This window comes from Meriones unguiculatus, chromosome 3, assembly GCF_030254825.1.
Source record: "Meriones unguiculatus strain TT.TT164.6M chromosome 3, Bangor_MerUng_6.1, whole genome shotgun sequence".
Taxonomy (NCBI): Eukaryota; Metazoa; Chordata; class Mammalia; order Rodentia; family Muridae; genus Meriones; species Meriones unguiculatus.
In genome coordinates this window covers 136,721,153-136,735,478 of record NC_083351.1, presented here as the reverse complement: position 1 = coordinate 136,735,478, position 14,326 = coordinate 136,721,153, and the positions used below count along the sequence as shown (strand labels likewise).

At 48.0% G+C, this 14,326-nt stretch overlaps 1 protein-coding gene and 1 pseudogene across 1 annotated transcript; one reads left to right on the top strand and one right to left on the bottom strand.

Moving 5' to 3' along the window:
- Positions 1-403: 403 nt before the first annotated feature.
- Positions 404-14,241, top strand: Txndc15 (thioredoxin domain containing 15). Its single transcript, XM_021659693.2, has 5 exons — positions 404-590; positions 4,895-5,364; positions 8,695-8,858; positions 12,380-12,510; positions 13,698-14,241. Exons 1-5 carry the CDS (start codon positions 524-526, stop codon positions 13,892-13,894), a joined length of 1,029 nt encoding a protein of 342 aa, XP_021515368.1. The 5' UTR covers positions 404-523; the 3' UTR covers positions 13,895-14,241.
- On the bottom strand, positions 4,104-4,717 carry LOC110562816 (ATP synthase F(0) complex subunit C2, mitochondrial-like; annotated as a pseudogene).
- Positions 14,242-14,326: the final 85 nt, after the last annotated feature.

Below are 14,326 nucleotides of genomic sequence, written 5' to 3'. Positions count from 1 at the left end.
AGGAGCTGGGATTTTAGTCATGAACCATCACAACTGGCCAGGCCTTGTTTCTGAGGCTGCTGATAACGAAGCCTTCCATTGTTCCTTAGGTCAAAGTGTTCAGCATGCCTAAGTGTCATACTCTTAGCTCTTGAGCCACAGTGTTAGAACCAACTAGTCAATTAAACGTTACTTGCCAGATGTAGCAAATTATAGGCTGTTCAGTTATAAGACATATATATCAGGAATGTGAAATTCAAACTTAACTGGATTTATCCTCTGCCTGGCCACACAAGCTTGTGGAGGATAGCGAAGTAATACATCAGACGACCAGCGACCTCCCACGGTCTGGAAGCCGACCGCCCGACTCCAACATGGCGTCTGCAGCGGCCGCCAGGAGTCAAGATGGCGACCCGCAGCCACGCCTGCGCTCTCGGTTCTCCTCCTCCCCGTAGGCTCGCTGGGGCGGGGGCGCGACTCCCGCCGCCGAGCGCCGGTTGTCTTCAGCCGCGGTGGCCGTGGCCGCGGCTCCGCGTCGCGCGCCATGCGACTCCTCCGCTGGTGGCAGGTAGTGCTGTGGGTGCTGGGCCTTCCGGCCCGCGGCCTGGAGGGTGAGTGCGGAACGGGGCGGGCGGGACGAGCGGGGCGGCCGCTGCGGGACAGCGGAGGCCGAGCCCGTGCGGGGCGGGCGAGCCCGCCCGGGCCCCTCAGCAGGCCCGGCTGGAGGCAGCGTCCTACCTGGTGCGGTGAACGCTTATCGCCGCCATCGTAACGAGCCCTGGCTTTTGTTGTGCCCTTACTGGGCTCCCCCAGCGCCGAGCGATGCGCCACTGACCTCGGTCAGCGCTTCCTTCCAGCAGCCCCAGGAGACAGCTTCCATTAGTAGCTCTGTGTCACAGGCTGGGGGTGCGGGGGCGCAGAGGGGACCATTAACCCATTTGCACTTGCTAGTAAAGAGCAGAGCCTGGAGTCTCCCTGACTCCAGAGTTCGTGCTGGAGTCTGTCGTCCTGGGCCACCTTTGAAGGTGACCACTCTGGCTCAGTAGGTATCTGCGTGAAGCAAAGACCGGAAGACTAACGGCAGGTTCCTGGGGTTCTCGCTAAGCGAGGAAAGGAGCCACTCTGGGCTGCTAGAGTGGGGAGCAGAGAGAGAAAGAGAGGGTTTAGTTCATGGCTCTTTTATCCACTCCTATTAAAGTCCATCTCTTTCCTTCTTTTTGTTTTTGTTTTTCAACACAGGGTTTCTCTGTGTAGCCTGGCTGTCTTGGAATTCACTCTGTAGACCAAGCTGGCCTCTAACTCAAGAGATTTCCCTGCTTCTGCCTCCCGAGCACTGGCACTAAAGGCGTGCGCCGCCGCCGCCGCCGCCGCCGCTGCCGCCACCACCACCACCACCACCACCACCTGGTTTACACCAAATATTTTTTGTTGCTGTTGTTTATTTCGAGAGAGCCTAGTTCTACCTCAGTTTACCGAGTCGATCCTTGTGCCTGCCTGCTGCTGGGATTACAGACCTCATTGCTCCCACTTACGGAAGCCTCACCGCAAACTGAGATTCAGTAAATCCTCTGTCAGCGTTGTGCAGCCGGAGTTGAGGGCCCGGGGTGTAAGCCTATGTCTGTCAGATCTCACACCTAAAATTTTGCGTTTTCATTTCATTTAATTACTGGCCTTAAAAGAGTGAAGAAGATATATGGACTAATGGGCTCTGTAGACGTCTTTCTCTAAAAAAAAAAAAAAAAAAAAAAAGGCTTTGGAACAAGGAGAGAATGGGGTCCGAGTGTCGGTTCTCCTGGCTCCCTCCCCCAGAGCTCATTACAGGCCTGCGAGTTCCTCACCAGAAAGCAGCCATACTGGGAAACTTTACTTTGGCTTGTGCTAGCTGCCTTAAGGTTCTAGACCACCGCAGCAGCCATGAAATATGGGGGTGGTACCCGGCTTTCCCTCAGCCAGTCTCTGTCTTGGAGTTCTTTAACACTGCAAAAGCCAGATGTGGTGGCGGAGGCACAGGCACGTGTCATCCCAACACTGCATAGGTGGAGGCAAAGGATCAGGAGTTCAAAGTCAGCCTCTGCTATACAAGACACTGTAACAAACAAAAGAAACAATATTGGGATTAGTTTCTCTATATTCAATGCACACAGTGACTGTTCCTCACTAAATCCTCAGATTTTCCAGGGTCGGAAGTCAGTATGAGCTCATTGCAAAGTGTGGGATACATTCATACATTCATGCTTGCAGACAGCACGGACTGACGAGGGCATTGGTCATGCGGATCGGATATAAGTTGGCATAAAGGAACCTTCACCAGCTTGTTCCTTCTCTGAGTGGCTGAAATACAAGGCTTTCCCCCCCCCCCCCAAGCAGATACTACTGCCAGATTAGCATCTGGGGCGAGGGGTGCTGCCAGGTGCCTAGGAACGGGAGTAACAGCTGGCCTTGAGTCCAGGATCCTACTCTAGTCTCTCCTAGGAGTCACATAGCAGATTGTTACTTTGTTATTTAGTTAACTTGTTTGGTTTTGTTTGAGGGCTGTCTCACAATGTAGCCCATCCTAGTTTGAAGTCCCAGAAGTCTCCCTCCCCCCCCCCAGACTCCCCGTGACCAGGATTCCAGGTATGATCTACCACATCCAGCTCATTATTGGAGTGTTCCAGGAATCATACCTCTGTACTACTGGGCATGGGAGTTCAGGGAAGGGTCAAAGTAGACAGCCTCCTATCACATGGATACAAACTAGCAAGTGAATTATAAGGGTGGAAAAGGCGTCAAGGAAAGCCCCAGGACATTATTGGGTATCACCTGGAGATTGCTTACCCTGATCTAAAGGTTAGGACAGATGTCCTTCCAGAAGTGAAATTTCCTGCTTCCGCCTGAAGGACAATGGGTTTGCCTGGAGATAGGGAGGTGGAGCCGAGGACATTCTTAGCTGAGAAACCATCCTCAAGAATGGTCCCAGGCAGGTTGGGGACAAGTGGGAGGGCCAGGGACCAGAAATTATAGAGGATAACTCACACAGGGTAGGGGAAACAGCTGAGAGAGCGAGAACAGGTCTGACCAGCGTCTAGTTCCACTCTGACTATAGTGAGGAGCAGCTTTTCGGAGCAGAGACGGGAAGAGCTGCCGGATTGTACAGTGGGGGGTGGCTGCAACCCTAAGTGTGTTAGTGGAGTGGGGAAAAGTGTGTGTGGGGGGCAGATTCTGCTTGTGTTTTGGGGGTTGGTTGCAGTCACCTCGTTGAAGTGTAAGCACACCACGCCACCTCTGCAGCCTTCTCAGGCTAGGACTCCGTCGTCCATCTTTTGCTCATCGCTCCTTTGTGAATTTTTGCGCACGGGTGGCAATTTCTCACTGTCACACAAGCATGCTGAGGACTGCACTCAGGAAATATAGGTTGGCCGCCCCCTCAGCCCCAGCCTTTCCTTGCTGGGCTTCCTTGCACAGAAGGCACTGTGAGGACATCTGCAGCTGGCAGAGCCTCCTGAGGAAGCTGACTAGGTGGGAAGGCGCTGACAACCGGTGATGCCCCCTGGCAGAATGGGCTCAGTGTCCACACCCTCATTTTAACATTTCCCAAGCAGTTTCCTTGAAAGTAGTGACAGAATAATTTTCATTTTATGCAAGGCTCAAGCTAATCAGTTTGTCAAGCTAAAGAAGAAATCTCCTCTTCCCCCTTGACAGGGTCTCACTATGTAACCCTGGCTGGCCTAGAACTCTCTGTGTAGACCAGGCTGGCCTGGAACTTACGAGATCTGCTTGCCTCTGCCTACCAAGTGCTGGGTTTAGAGATGTGGGCCATATTATTATTTTTCTTTTCTTTTGGTTTTTCAAGACAGGGTTTCTCTGTTGTAGCCTTGGCTGTCTTGGACTTGTTTTGTAGACCAGGCTGGCCTTGAACTCAGAGATCCGCCTGCCTCTGCCTCCCAAGCGAGCCACTGTGCCCGGCTGCCATTATCATTTTCTTAGTGTCTCTGTTATTTTTTCCTAACTGATTGTTTGCACTGCAGGGTTTTATTTTGTTTTGTTTTCTTTCTAATTGTGCTTCACATGGCAAATCACAAGTCACAAGTCATTTTTTTGGTGTGTTCTGTGTTTGTCTTTTTTTTTCTTCTTATTAATACAGTTTTTATTTGTCTTCTCTCTGTCAAACCCTGAGCCAAGCACTTCCCCAAGACTTCCTGGGAAGCACAGGAAAAGGAGCATACAGGGAAGGTGGGACACAAAAGAACTATGGAAGGTGGAAGTAAAGACGGCAGCTCCACATGGCACAGAGGATGAGAAAGGCCACCGTTAGGCCAAAGAGCCCCACGGCCTCTGAGAGGGCAAAGTCCAGAATCACGTAGAAGAGCTGTTGGTTCAGGGAAGGGTTCCTGGCATAGCCAATGATGAGGCTCCCTCAGCAGTCCCAGTCCTGGCCCCAGAACTGGCCCCCTCAGCCCCAGTGAACTTGGCGCTGTGTCGAGGCCCCTTGAAATGGCGCTGGTTTGGAAGCTGCAGCTAGAGATGAGTGAGGTCAGAGGCTGCTGGGCTGCCAAGCTGCCGAGACCCTCATCTCTTGGCTCCTGTGGTCACTCCAACTCCGCTGAGGAGAGCAGACGACTCAGCAGCTGAGAGGCAATCCTGATCAAGGAGCGGGTAGAGCAGGCAGCTATTTTCAGGGGTGAGGGACCCAGGCAGGAGAGCTGCTCCCAGGCTAGAGAAGACAGAGAGGGCCTGCGTTTGTCTTTTTACTCGGCATCTATTAGCACAGCATCTCTGTATGTAGTCTCTAGAACTGGGGAATGTAGGTGGCTCTCTGATAGTAAAATGGAAACTTTTTCTCTATCGGGGGAAGTCTCATTTTGAAAGATAATTATAAGGCTTTGGGGTTCGGCTGTTTTTGAGTCAAATCTGACAATATGCCGCCCTGCTTTAGTTGCAGAGGACAGTGGCCAAGCGTGGCGGGAAGAGCAGCCTGGCCCCTCTGTCCAGGTTGGAGCTGTGTACCTACATGAAGAGCAGGCTGCTCAAGGCCATCGGGGCCAGGCGAGGGTGGCGGAGCCCACTGAGGCCTCTCCGGGGCTGGGTGCCCGCAGAGATCCCATGGTGGTGTTGTCAGTGATTCCTGGGGCGTCTGAGGACCACCGGAGCACCGAGGCCCGCGATGGCACCTGCAGTGCACTGGGAGAAGAGGACCCACGCTGCGGGCTGCACGGGACAGGTGGCTTCCCAGAGCGGGAAGAGGAATACTACTCTGAGCCTGGAGTGGCCGAAGCTGAGCCCGAGCCGGCTGCCACCGAGGATGCCAACAGCACTGACAGCCTCAAGTTCCCCAAGGTGAACTGCCAGGAGAGGAATGTGACAGGGCTAGAAAACTTCACTCTGAAGATTTTAAACATGTCCCAGGTAGGACGCATGCGTTAGTGTCTGTCTGTCTGTCTGTCGTCTGTCTTTCTCTTCAAATTCACCTTAGGATTTAATATTCTAGTACCCATCAGCTTTCAGGCGGATATGGCCCAGGCTGGTCTCCAACACCTGGGCTCCCGTGGGTGTGGCCAGAGTGCTGCTCAGCCTCCTCCCTGCCATTCGTGAGTGAGGTTGCTGTGGACTGGCTGTACCACTGCAGCCAGCCGCTGCTGTTTGCTATGACCTTAACCTTTGATTCTCCTGCCTCTGCCTCTGCAGTGCTGGGGGTCACATGGCTGCACCACCATGCTTAATAGTATGGGGTGCTGGGGATTGAGCCCAGGGCTTTGTCGATGAAAGCCTTCTCTCACCCGAGCTGTGTTCAAAAGAAAAGCCATGGTTTAGGTGACCGAGAGTGCGTAATTCTTGTCATAATCTTACCACGCGGGCTCACGGAGACCATCCTACTGGACTTGGGGTCAGAATTGCAGCATTTTCTTTTTTAGAGCTGAGACAGCTCAGTGACAGAGCCCTTGACAAGAGTGTACACAGACAGCCCTGGCTTCAGTCCCTGGGACCACCAGGAAAATAAATGGTTTTAGAACGTTTGAATGAGAGATGGCTGAGCAGTGAAGAGAACATACTGTTCTTCCAGAGGACCCAAGTTCGATTTCCAGCAGCCACACTGGATGGCTCACAATCACATGCAACTCTAGGTCCAGGGAATCCAGAGTTGTCTTCTAGCTCCTTGGAGCACCTGTACTCAGATACACACACGATTAAAAAATAATAAAAATAAACCTCCTTTTTAAAGATTTATTTATTATTTATACAGTGTTCTGACTACACGCCAGAAGAGGGCACCAGATCTCACTATAGATGTTTGTGAGCTACCATGTGGTTGCTGGAACTTGAACTCAGGACCTTTGGAAGAGCAGACAGTGCTCTCAACCTCTGAGCCATCTCTCCAGTCCATAAACCTCCTTTTTTAAAGAAAAGAAAATATGAATGACTAAAACCACAGTTTGATATTTAAGCTGGAATATATGTTATAGTGATGAAGTTTCTTTTTTCTCTAAAGAATGTAAGTCTAGGGGTAGGAGAGATGGCTTAGTGGTTAAGAGCACTGACTGATCTTTCAGAGGACCCGGGTTCAATTCCCAGTACCCACATGGCAGCTCATAACTGCTGTAACTCCAAGATCTGATACCTTCACACAAACATACATGTAGGCTAAACACCAGGGCACAAAAAATAAAAAAAAAATAAAAAATAAAAAATAGAAAATTAACATTGTTAAAAAAAAAAAAAAGAAGCAAATCTAGTGTTTGTTCTACAGTGAGTGAGACCATTATCTGAAAACCCAGCCACGTTTTCCAGATACTTAGATGACTGATGGTTCCTCAAAGGGATTTTAGAATAATGGCTGGCAGTTTCTATAGATGGTTAGAAGCCAGGAGAGCAGGACACAGGCAGCCTGCTTATATGTGAGGAGTAGACCTCAGCTCTGAGGGCAGTGATGGCTCCGTGTCACAGAGGACATGGCGTATTTAATTCATGAAGCTTTTCCAGGGCCTGGGGTCAGCTGGCTCGTGTTTCCTCCAGAGTGCCCTGAACACTATGCTCAGGCCGTGCAGGGCTGTTTTGCTATGTCACACATATTACCAAGGTAGGCTGGGTTATGGCTTAAACAGTTGGTGTCAGGAGCAGCGTTGCCTTGAATTGCACTAACCTTTGCTCACACACATTGGTCTTAGCTCTGCCAAGATGACAGTTTGAAATTGTTTGATGTGTTATCTTACTCTAACAAAATACCTGAGGCAATCAGAGATTGAGAAGAGAGAAAGCCCATTTCGTCTCCCAGTTTTAGAGCCATCACTTGGCTCCATTGTCTTGGGGCCTGTGGTGAGGGAGCACACGATGGTGGGAGCACATGCTGGAAAAACACCTCACCTCCTGGGTGCTGGAAAGTGAAATGAAAATGAAGAGATCAAGGTTTGTGGTGGTACACACCTTTAATCTCAGCAGTGGGGAGGAAGAGGCAGGTAGACAAATCTTTATGAATTTGAAGCCAGCCTGGTCTGTACAGTGAGTTCCAAGTCAGTCAGAACTACACTGTGAGACCCTGTGAATAAAGCAGAACAAAAAGAGATCAAGGTTCCACAGTCCTCTCCAAAGGCATGCTCCAGGGGCTAGAGAGATGGCTCAGAGGGTAAGAACATTGGCTTGCTTTGCAAGGACCTGGGTTCAATTTCTAGCACCCACATGGCAGCTCACAACCATCTGTAACTGTGGTTCCAGGGGCTCTGATGCCTTCCTCTGGCCACCACAAATACCAGGCACACTCATGGCCACAGACATTGAGCAGAAGACTCATGAGCAACAAGAAAGGTGTGCTGCAGTGACCTCTGACTCCCCACTAGAGCTCACCTTCCAGTGCTGGAACTGCTTTCCAACAGCACCCCAGGCTGAAGGGTAAGCCTCCAGCAAGTTTTGGGCTCAGCAGCTAAGAGTACCAGCTGCCTTTCCAGAGGACCCGAGTTCTGTTCCAAACATCCATGGTTGGCATCTCACAGCAGCCTGTAATTCCAGCTCCAGGGGATCTGATGCCCTCTTCTGGGTTCTATGGACATCTGCCTGCACATATGCAAACAAACATGCATACATACTCGCAAACACATAAATAGAAATAAGATCCAAACCAAAGCATGGCCTGGGCATGGTGGTCTGTGTGTGCTATGAGTATTTAGTGTTTCAGTTGTCTAGTTAAGAAAACACTGCAGGGGGGCTGGAGAGATGGCTCAGAGGTTAAGAGCACTGGCTGTTCTTCCAGAGGTCCTGAGTTCAATTCCCAGCAACCACATGGTGGCTCACAACCATCTGTAATGAGATCTGGTGTCCTCTTCTGGCCTGCAGGTGTACATGCAGACAGAATGCTGCATAAATAATAAAAAAAAAAAAAAAAAAAAAAGAATTAAAAAAAAAAAAAGAAAAGAAAACACTGCAGTAGCTTCGGGAAAGCTTGGAGATGAGCACCTTGTCATTCATAGTGTTCTGCTGACTTGTGCTCTCTGGTTCCAAATCCTGCCAATGGTTAAGAGTCAGTCTCCTTCTCTCTGCCCACTTGCTGCTCGCTCATGGGAATCCTTTCAGAAACATAAACTTTGTTTTGTTTTGTTGAGACAGGGTCTCTGGGTGTGTCCCTAACAACCCTGGAACTTGCTGTGTAGACCAGGCTGGCCTTGAACCTAGAGTTCCTTCCTGCCCTCCTTAGCCAGTTCACACAGGAACATTTAATGCCGACTGTAAGTGCTGTCCCTTTCTTTGCAGGACCTCATGGATTTCCTAAACCCAAATGGCACTGACTGTACTCTGGTCCTCTTCTACACCCCGTGGTGTCGCTTTTCTGCCAGCCTGGCTCCTCACTTTAACTCTCTGCCTCGGGCATTTCCAACTCTTGCCTTTTTGGCACTGGATGCGTCTCAGCACAGCAGGTATGCTCGGTGGGGTGTGGCTTGTCCTTTCGGCTGATGGTCATGGTCACAAGCTGCAAGAAGGGAAGGTCAGTGGGGCTTTGAAAAAGGCCGCAAGAGAAAGGCAGGAGTGAGCTGTGCTGGTTGTCAGGCTCCCCTGGGAGCTGGTGGTGTCCGAGTCTACATGTCCCAAATGAGAAACAGTCTTGTTCTGTGTGTGGTAGCCAGAAGACTGGCAGGGAACGGCACTGAGGGCAGGGGCGTGGTCAGAGGACCTTGGGCAGTCTAGACCACAGTAAATTAGCACAAGTGCTACCATAGTAGGGTGTCTGTCTGTGACAGTAGCCTGAGGTGCATTTTCCCAGCTCCATGCTGTGCTGCTTCTGTGCATGTTTTTTTTTTTTTCCACTTGTCATCTTTTTAAAGTACGTTTATTTATGTGTTTTAAACTTATGTATATGGGTGTTTTGGCTACATAGATGGCAGTGTGGTACATGCCCATGGAGGCCAGAAGATGTCGTGCTGGATCTATTGGAACTAGAGTTATGTAGGCCACCTGTGGGTGCCAGGAATCAACTCAGGTCCTATGGAAGAGCAGCTGTGCTCTTAACCACTGAGCCATCTTTATGCCCTATTTTATAATCTTAAAAAATTACACATCTGTCTTTGTCAGTGTGCACATGTATGTGAGTGCCTGCAGAAACTGGGAAAGGGCATCAGGTCCCCCAGAGCTAGAGTTACAGGAGGTGGTGAACACCAGACGTGGGTGCTGGGAACCAAACCCTGCTCTTCTTAAGAGCAACATGCACATGGAATTATTGAACCATCTTCCCAGTCCCTTTATTTTCTTCTCCTTTTCTTTCCCTGTCTTTTCTTTTTTCTTTTCTTATCTTTCCTTCCTTCCTTCCTCCCTCCCTCCCTCCCTCTCTCCCTCCCTCCCTCCTCCCTCTCTTCTTTCTTTCTTTCTTTCTTTCTTTCTTTCCTTCCTTCCTTCCTTCCTTCCTTCCTTCCTTTTTTCTTTCTTCTTCTTTTCTTTAAAGTCAGGATTCCTTTGTGTAGTCCTGCCTGTCCTTAAACCACTGCCTGGCTGTCTTTTCTTTCTTTATACTATTTACATTTACTTCTGTATTTATTTTCTGAGACAGAGGTTCATTCTGTACCCCAAACTGGCCTTGAATTCTCAGTAGTACTCAGACCTCAGCTCCCCAGGAACTGGGATTACAGGGAGGAGCCACCACTCTTGTTTGTTCTTACATGCATACTACAAATTATGCATTAATGTGCTAATTATGTACTCAATATACTAATAAATCAATGTATCACTTTATAGTGACATTATCTTTGTTTATATGTCTTTGATTGTTTACAGGGATTTTTAATCTTTTCTTTCTTGGGCAGGACAGTGGGTGTGTACTGATGAGAGGCACAATTGTAGGTTGTTCATTGCCATGCTTGGCTGTCTTTTATCTTTATTTTCTACTTTATCTGTCTGTCTGTCTGTCTGTCTATCTGTATGTTTTCAATGTTTATGAAGAAATAAATTATCCCTTAAGTTAGTGATTACCATTTTTTTAGAAATTTGTTTTGTCTTTTTACTTAAGGTGTATTAGGTTTGTCTAGAGGAACAGAGCTGATAGAATGACTCTATGTATATTAAACAGGGATTTATTAGAGTGGCTCACAGGCGATGGTCCAGGTAGTCCAACAGTGGCTAGGCCAAGCTTCTAGGCCAGTGGTCTCCAGTCTACATCCCAAAGAATCCCAAAGAAGTAGGCTCAAATATCAGTGAAGGAATGCCTCCCAAGCAGGATGGGTGAACTTGCCAGCTGGGTTGAGGGCAAGCAGGCAAAAAGCAGAGCCTTCTCTTCCACATTCTATGTAGGCTGCCATCAGAAGGGATGAGCCAAATTTAGGGTGGGGTCTTCTCACTTCAAATGATCCAGTCAGGAAAATACCTCAACAGATTAGCCATCACATGTGTGTGTGTGGAAGCAGAAGAGAGTTAGATCCTTGGAGCTGAAGGTACAGGCAGTTGTGACCTGCCCTATTCAGGTCCTCACTATCTTTTTGTCCCCGACCAACTGAGTATGTTGAATTATGGTATTAATAGGGGCCTTTCCTAATACCCATCCTAGCTCCCAAGTAACGGACAGAGACCTGTAACATTTATTAATAAGCTTTAAAGCACCAGGCTGGGTAGATGCTATTTATTCTAACCGGTCTACACTGATCTGGACTATTTCCCAGCCATGTGTCCTGTTACCTGTCCTCTTGTCTTGCCTTGGCCTTCTACTGTAACCCTCTTTCCTCACAGCAAACTCCTCGTGATGACCTCTCCTTGATCACCACCACTTCTTCCTCCTCTCCCTTTCTTTCTCTTTCTCCTCCTCTTCCTCTGAGACCCCCTGACTGGCACATAAGTCCCGCCTCCCCTGACCTCTCTCCCCAGCTATTGGCTAATCAGCTTCTTTATTAACCAATTGGAGATAATTGGGGAGCATCCTTTATACAACCTTGATACAGGCGATTCTCCATAGAAATGACAATGCCCATGTCTGGTCTGCAACCTGATCTAAGGGCACAGAAATCAGCATCTGAATACACAGTGCACAAGAGTGTCCCCAACACTAGGAACTGTTGTCTGCTTCAGAAACTGTACATGGCCTGCTACAGAGAGCAGCGCTTGTCAAGCTCAAAAGCACACAGTACGCCCTTGGATTTAGGTCCGGCTTTCTTCCCTGCACTCCTTTCCCACAGGCTTTGGCATCTGCCTTACTGTCTTCCTTTGCCTCCACTGAGTGCCTTAGGCCTCAATGGAGGCCTAAGGTTATGGAGGACACTTTCTATTCTAGGGGCTGGAACAGGTATTTGACTCATATGCCAATGTCTGAATGACAGAAGTGACATTGCTCATCCAACATTGCTTACTCTAGTGATGGGAGAAACTGAGGCTTAGTGACTTTAATAATTTCCCTAAAGGTCATGGCCGGTTCTGTCATCAAACCACTGCCAGAACTGGACTTGTCCTGTGACAACAAAACATGCCTGCAGGCCCATTCTTCCAAGCCCTCCCTTCCTAGCTGTGAATTCCAGGTCTGTTGACTGAGTCATGGATTCCTTTGTACCAATTTGCCAAAGAATTGCTTACTTACTGTATGCGGATCCTTTTTGAAGGAAGGGATGGCCATTCTGAAGTTTTTTTTTTTTTTTTAATCTGTCAAGAAAATTTGACACACTATGCTTTATCCATGAATTAGAATTTTCTGGTCTGTGTTGTTTTGACATTTGGAATTTAATAGCGGAATCATTGGGCCATGGCTGGAACCATGTCCTAATAGCAACTGATTTGGATTGCAGACCAGGAATGTCCCAACCCTGACCCATAAGGAAGTGGCAAGGATTAGACTACAAGTCAAAAGTTCAGCTATCAGGAACTGTAGGCCACACAAACTTTTCATTGATTTCCACCTATTCTCATAGGTGCTCATGTGAGCAAGTGTGTTGTTGGGGTTCCTAATGTAACCGCCTTCTTTTTCCTGCAGCCTTTCTACCAGATTTGGCACTGTAGCTGTCCCTAACATTTTGCTGTTTCAAGGAGCTAAACCAATGGCAAGGTTTAATCATACAGATCGGACTCTGGAAACACTGAAAATCTTCATTTTTAATCAGACAGGTAATAGAGATGACATCCTGGGGAGGAAGGCTTGTTTGGTGTTTGTTTGAGACAGGGTTTCTCTGTGTAGACCGGGCTGGCCTCAAACCCAAAGAGAACTTTGTTAGTATTACCATGCAGCATTTCTTCTTTAGTCCGTGTTGTTGCAAGTAGCTGTTGTGTTTCTGAGATTTAACTGAATTGTTGGTGGTGGTTATAGTTTGTTTTCATTGTGTTATGTTTCATTTATTAATCCACTTACAGAGGTTGTTGTTTTTTTCTTGAGACAGGGTTTCTCTGTGCAGCCCTGGCTGTCCTAGAACTTACTTGTTAGACCAGGCTGGCCTCAAACTCAGAGATCTGTCTACCTCTGCCTCCCAAGTTCTGGGACTGAAGACATGTACCCACCGCCTGGCCAGAAGTTACTTTTTTTTGTTACTTTTTGCCAAAGGTGATGGCCCTATTGTTTATTTCTCTCAAAAGCTTGATTGTGGCAAGTTGCAGAAATGCCTTCCTCTGGAAACCATCTTTCTTAAGGCCCAAGAGCCTTGGCTGAGAGCATCCCACTTCTCTTTGAGGCACACTCACTAGGAATGAGTGCCGATTAGAACATGCCTCAGTGCACAATCTACTCAGTTTTCTTTTGACACTAAGGAACAAAACTCCTTTTTATCTCAGAGAGGTGATAGTATTACAGGGTTCCTGGGAATTCTGAGCCTTGTCCCTGACTGGTGTGGGGAGAGAAAGTCATTTGTGTTTCGTGCTTGTAGATAAATTCTAGGTGCTTGACATCTTTGGTGATCACCGACCCAGCCGTGGGTAATTGTTCTTACAGTTCTTTCAGTAACTTACTTGAAGGCACCTTGATAACCTGCGGAAACTTTTGAGAGCAGCCTTATTTTGATGAACTTTGGTCTCCCGAGAACAAAAGGCAACTCTAATAGGACATTGACTAGAAAATCTCCAAGGAGTTGCAGAGATCCCTGAGATTTAGCTTTGAAAGGCTGGAGGGAATCCTGATTCTTTGATGTGGTGGGCAGGAAGGCAAGTTACAAATTACACTGACATGCAGGTGAAATCCTTCCAAGATACATTTGAGGTGGTGTTTATTTTAGGGTTGCTTGTCACTTTGCATGCCACGCATCATACTTCAGACATGGCTCAGATGTGTTTTCTCTCTGATTTGAAACAATTGATTTCTCTTTCAGGTATAGAAGCCAAGAAAAATGTGGTGGTAACGCAAGCTGACCAAATGGGCCCTCTCCCCAGCACTCTGATAAAGACTGTGGATTGGTTGCTTGTATTCTCCTTATTCTTTTTAATTAGTTTTGTTATGTACGCTACCATCAGGACTGAGAGCATTCGGTGGCTGATTCCAGGACAAGAGCAGGAGCATGCAGAGTAGAGGTGGAACTGAAGTGCAAGAGGAAGAATCTCTCTCAGCCCTTCCTTTGGGGACTTAGCATTACAGTCACAGACTTTCTCCACAGAAACGCGAACTTGCAGTAAAAGTCAGATTTAAGAATCATGTTCTTGTTAAACTACTGAAAGGCTGAAAAGATTACATTTGAATGGATTTTTACTGTGACAATTAGCAGATGGAAACGTGCTCACTAGAATTGACTGTGTTGCTTTTAACACTTGAACATAATGAATTTTTCTTCTAGTGTCCTTAAGCAGGGAAGTGTTGTGTGGGTGAGTGTGGGTCTGTAAGTAGCACCCAATGGACAATAAAAAGTCACCTGCCCCTTGTCTTGTGATGTCTGCTTTCACTGAAAGGCTTCACCTGTTTTTTGGAATGATGGATGTTAGGAAAAGTAATTCAGTTCTGTGCGAG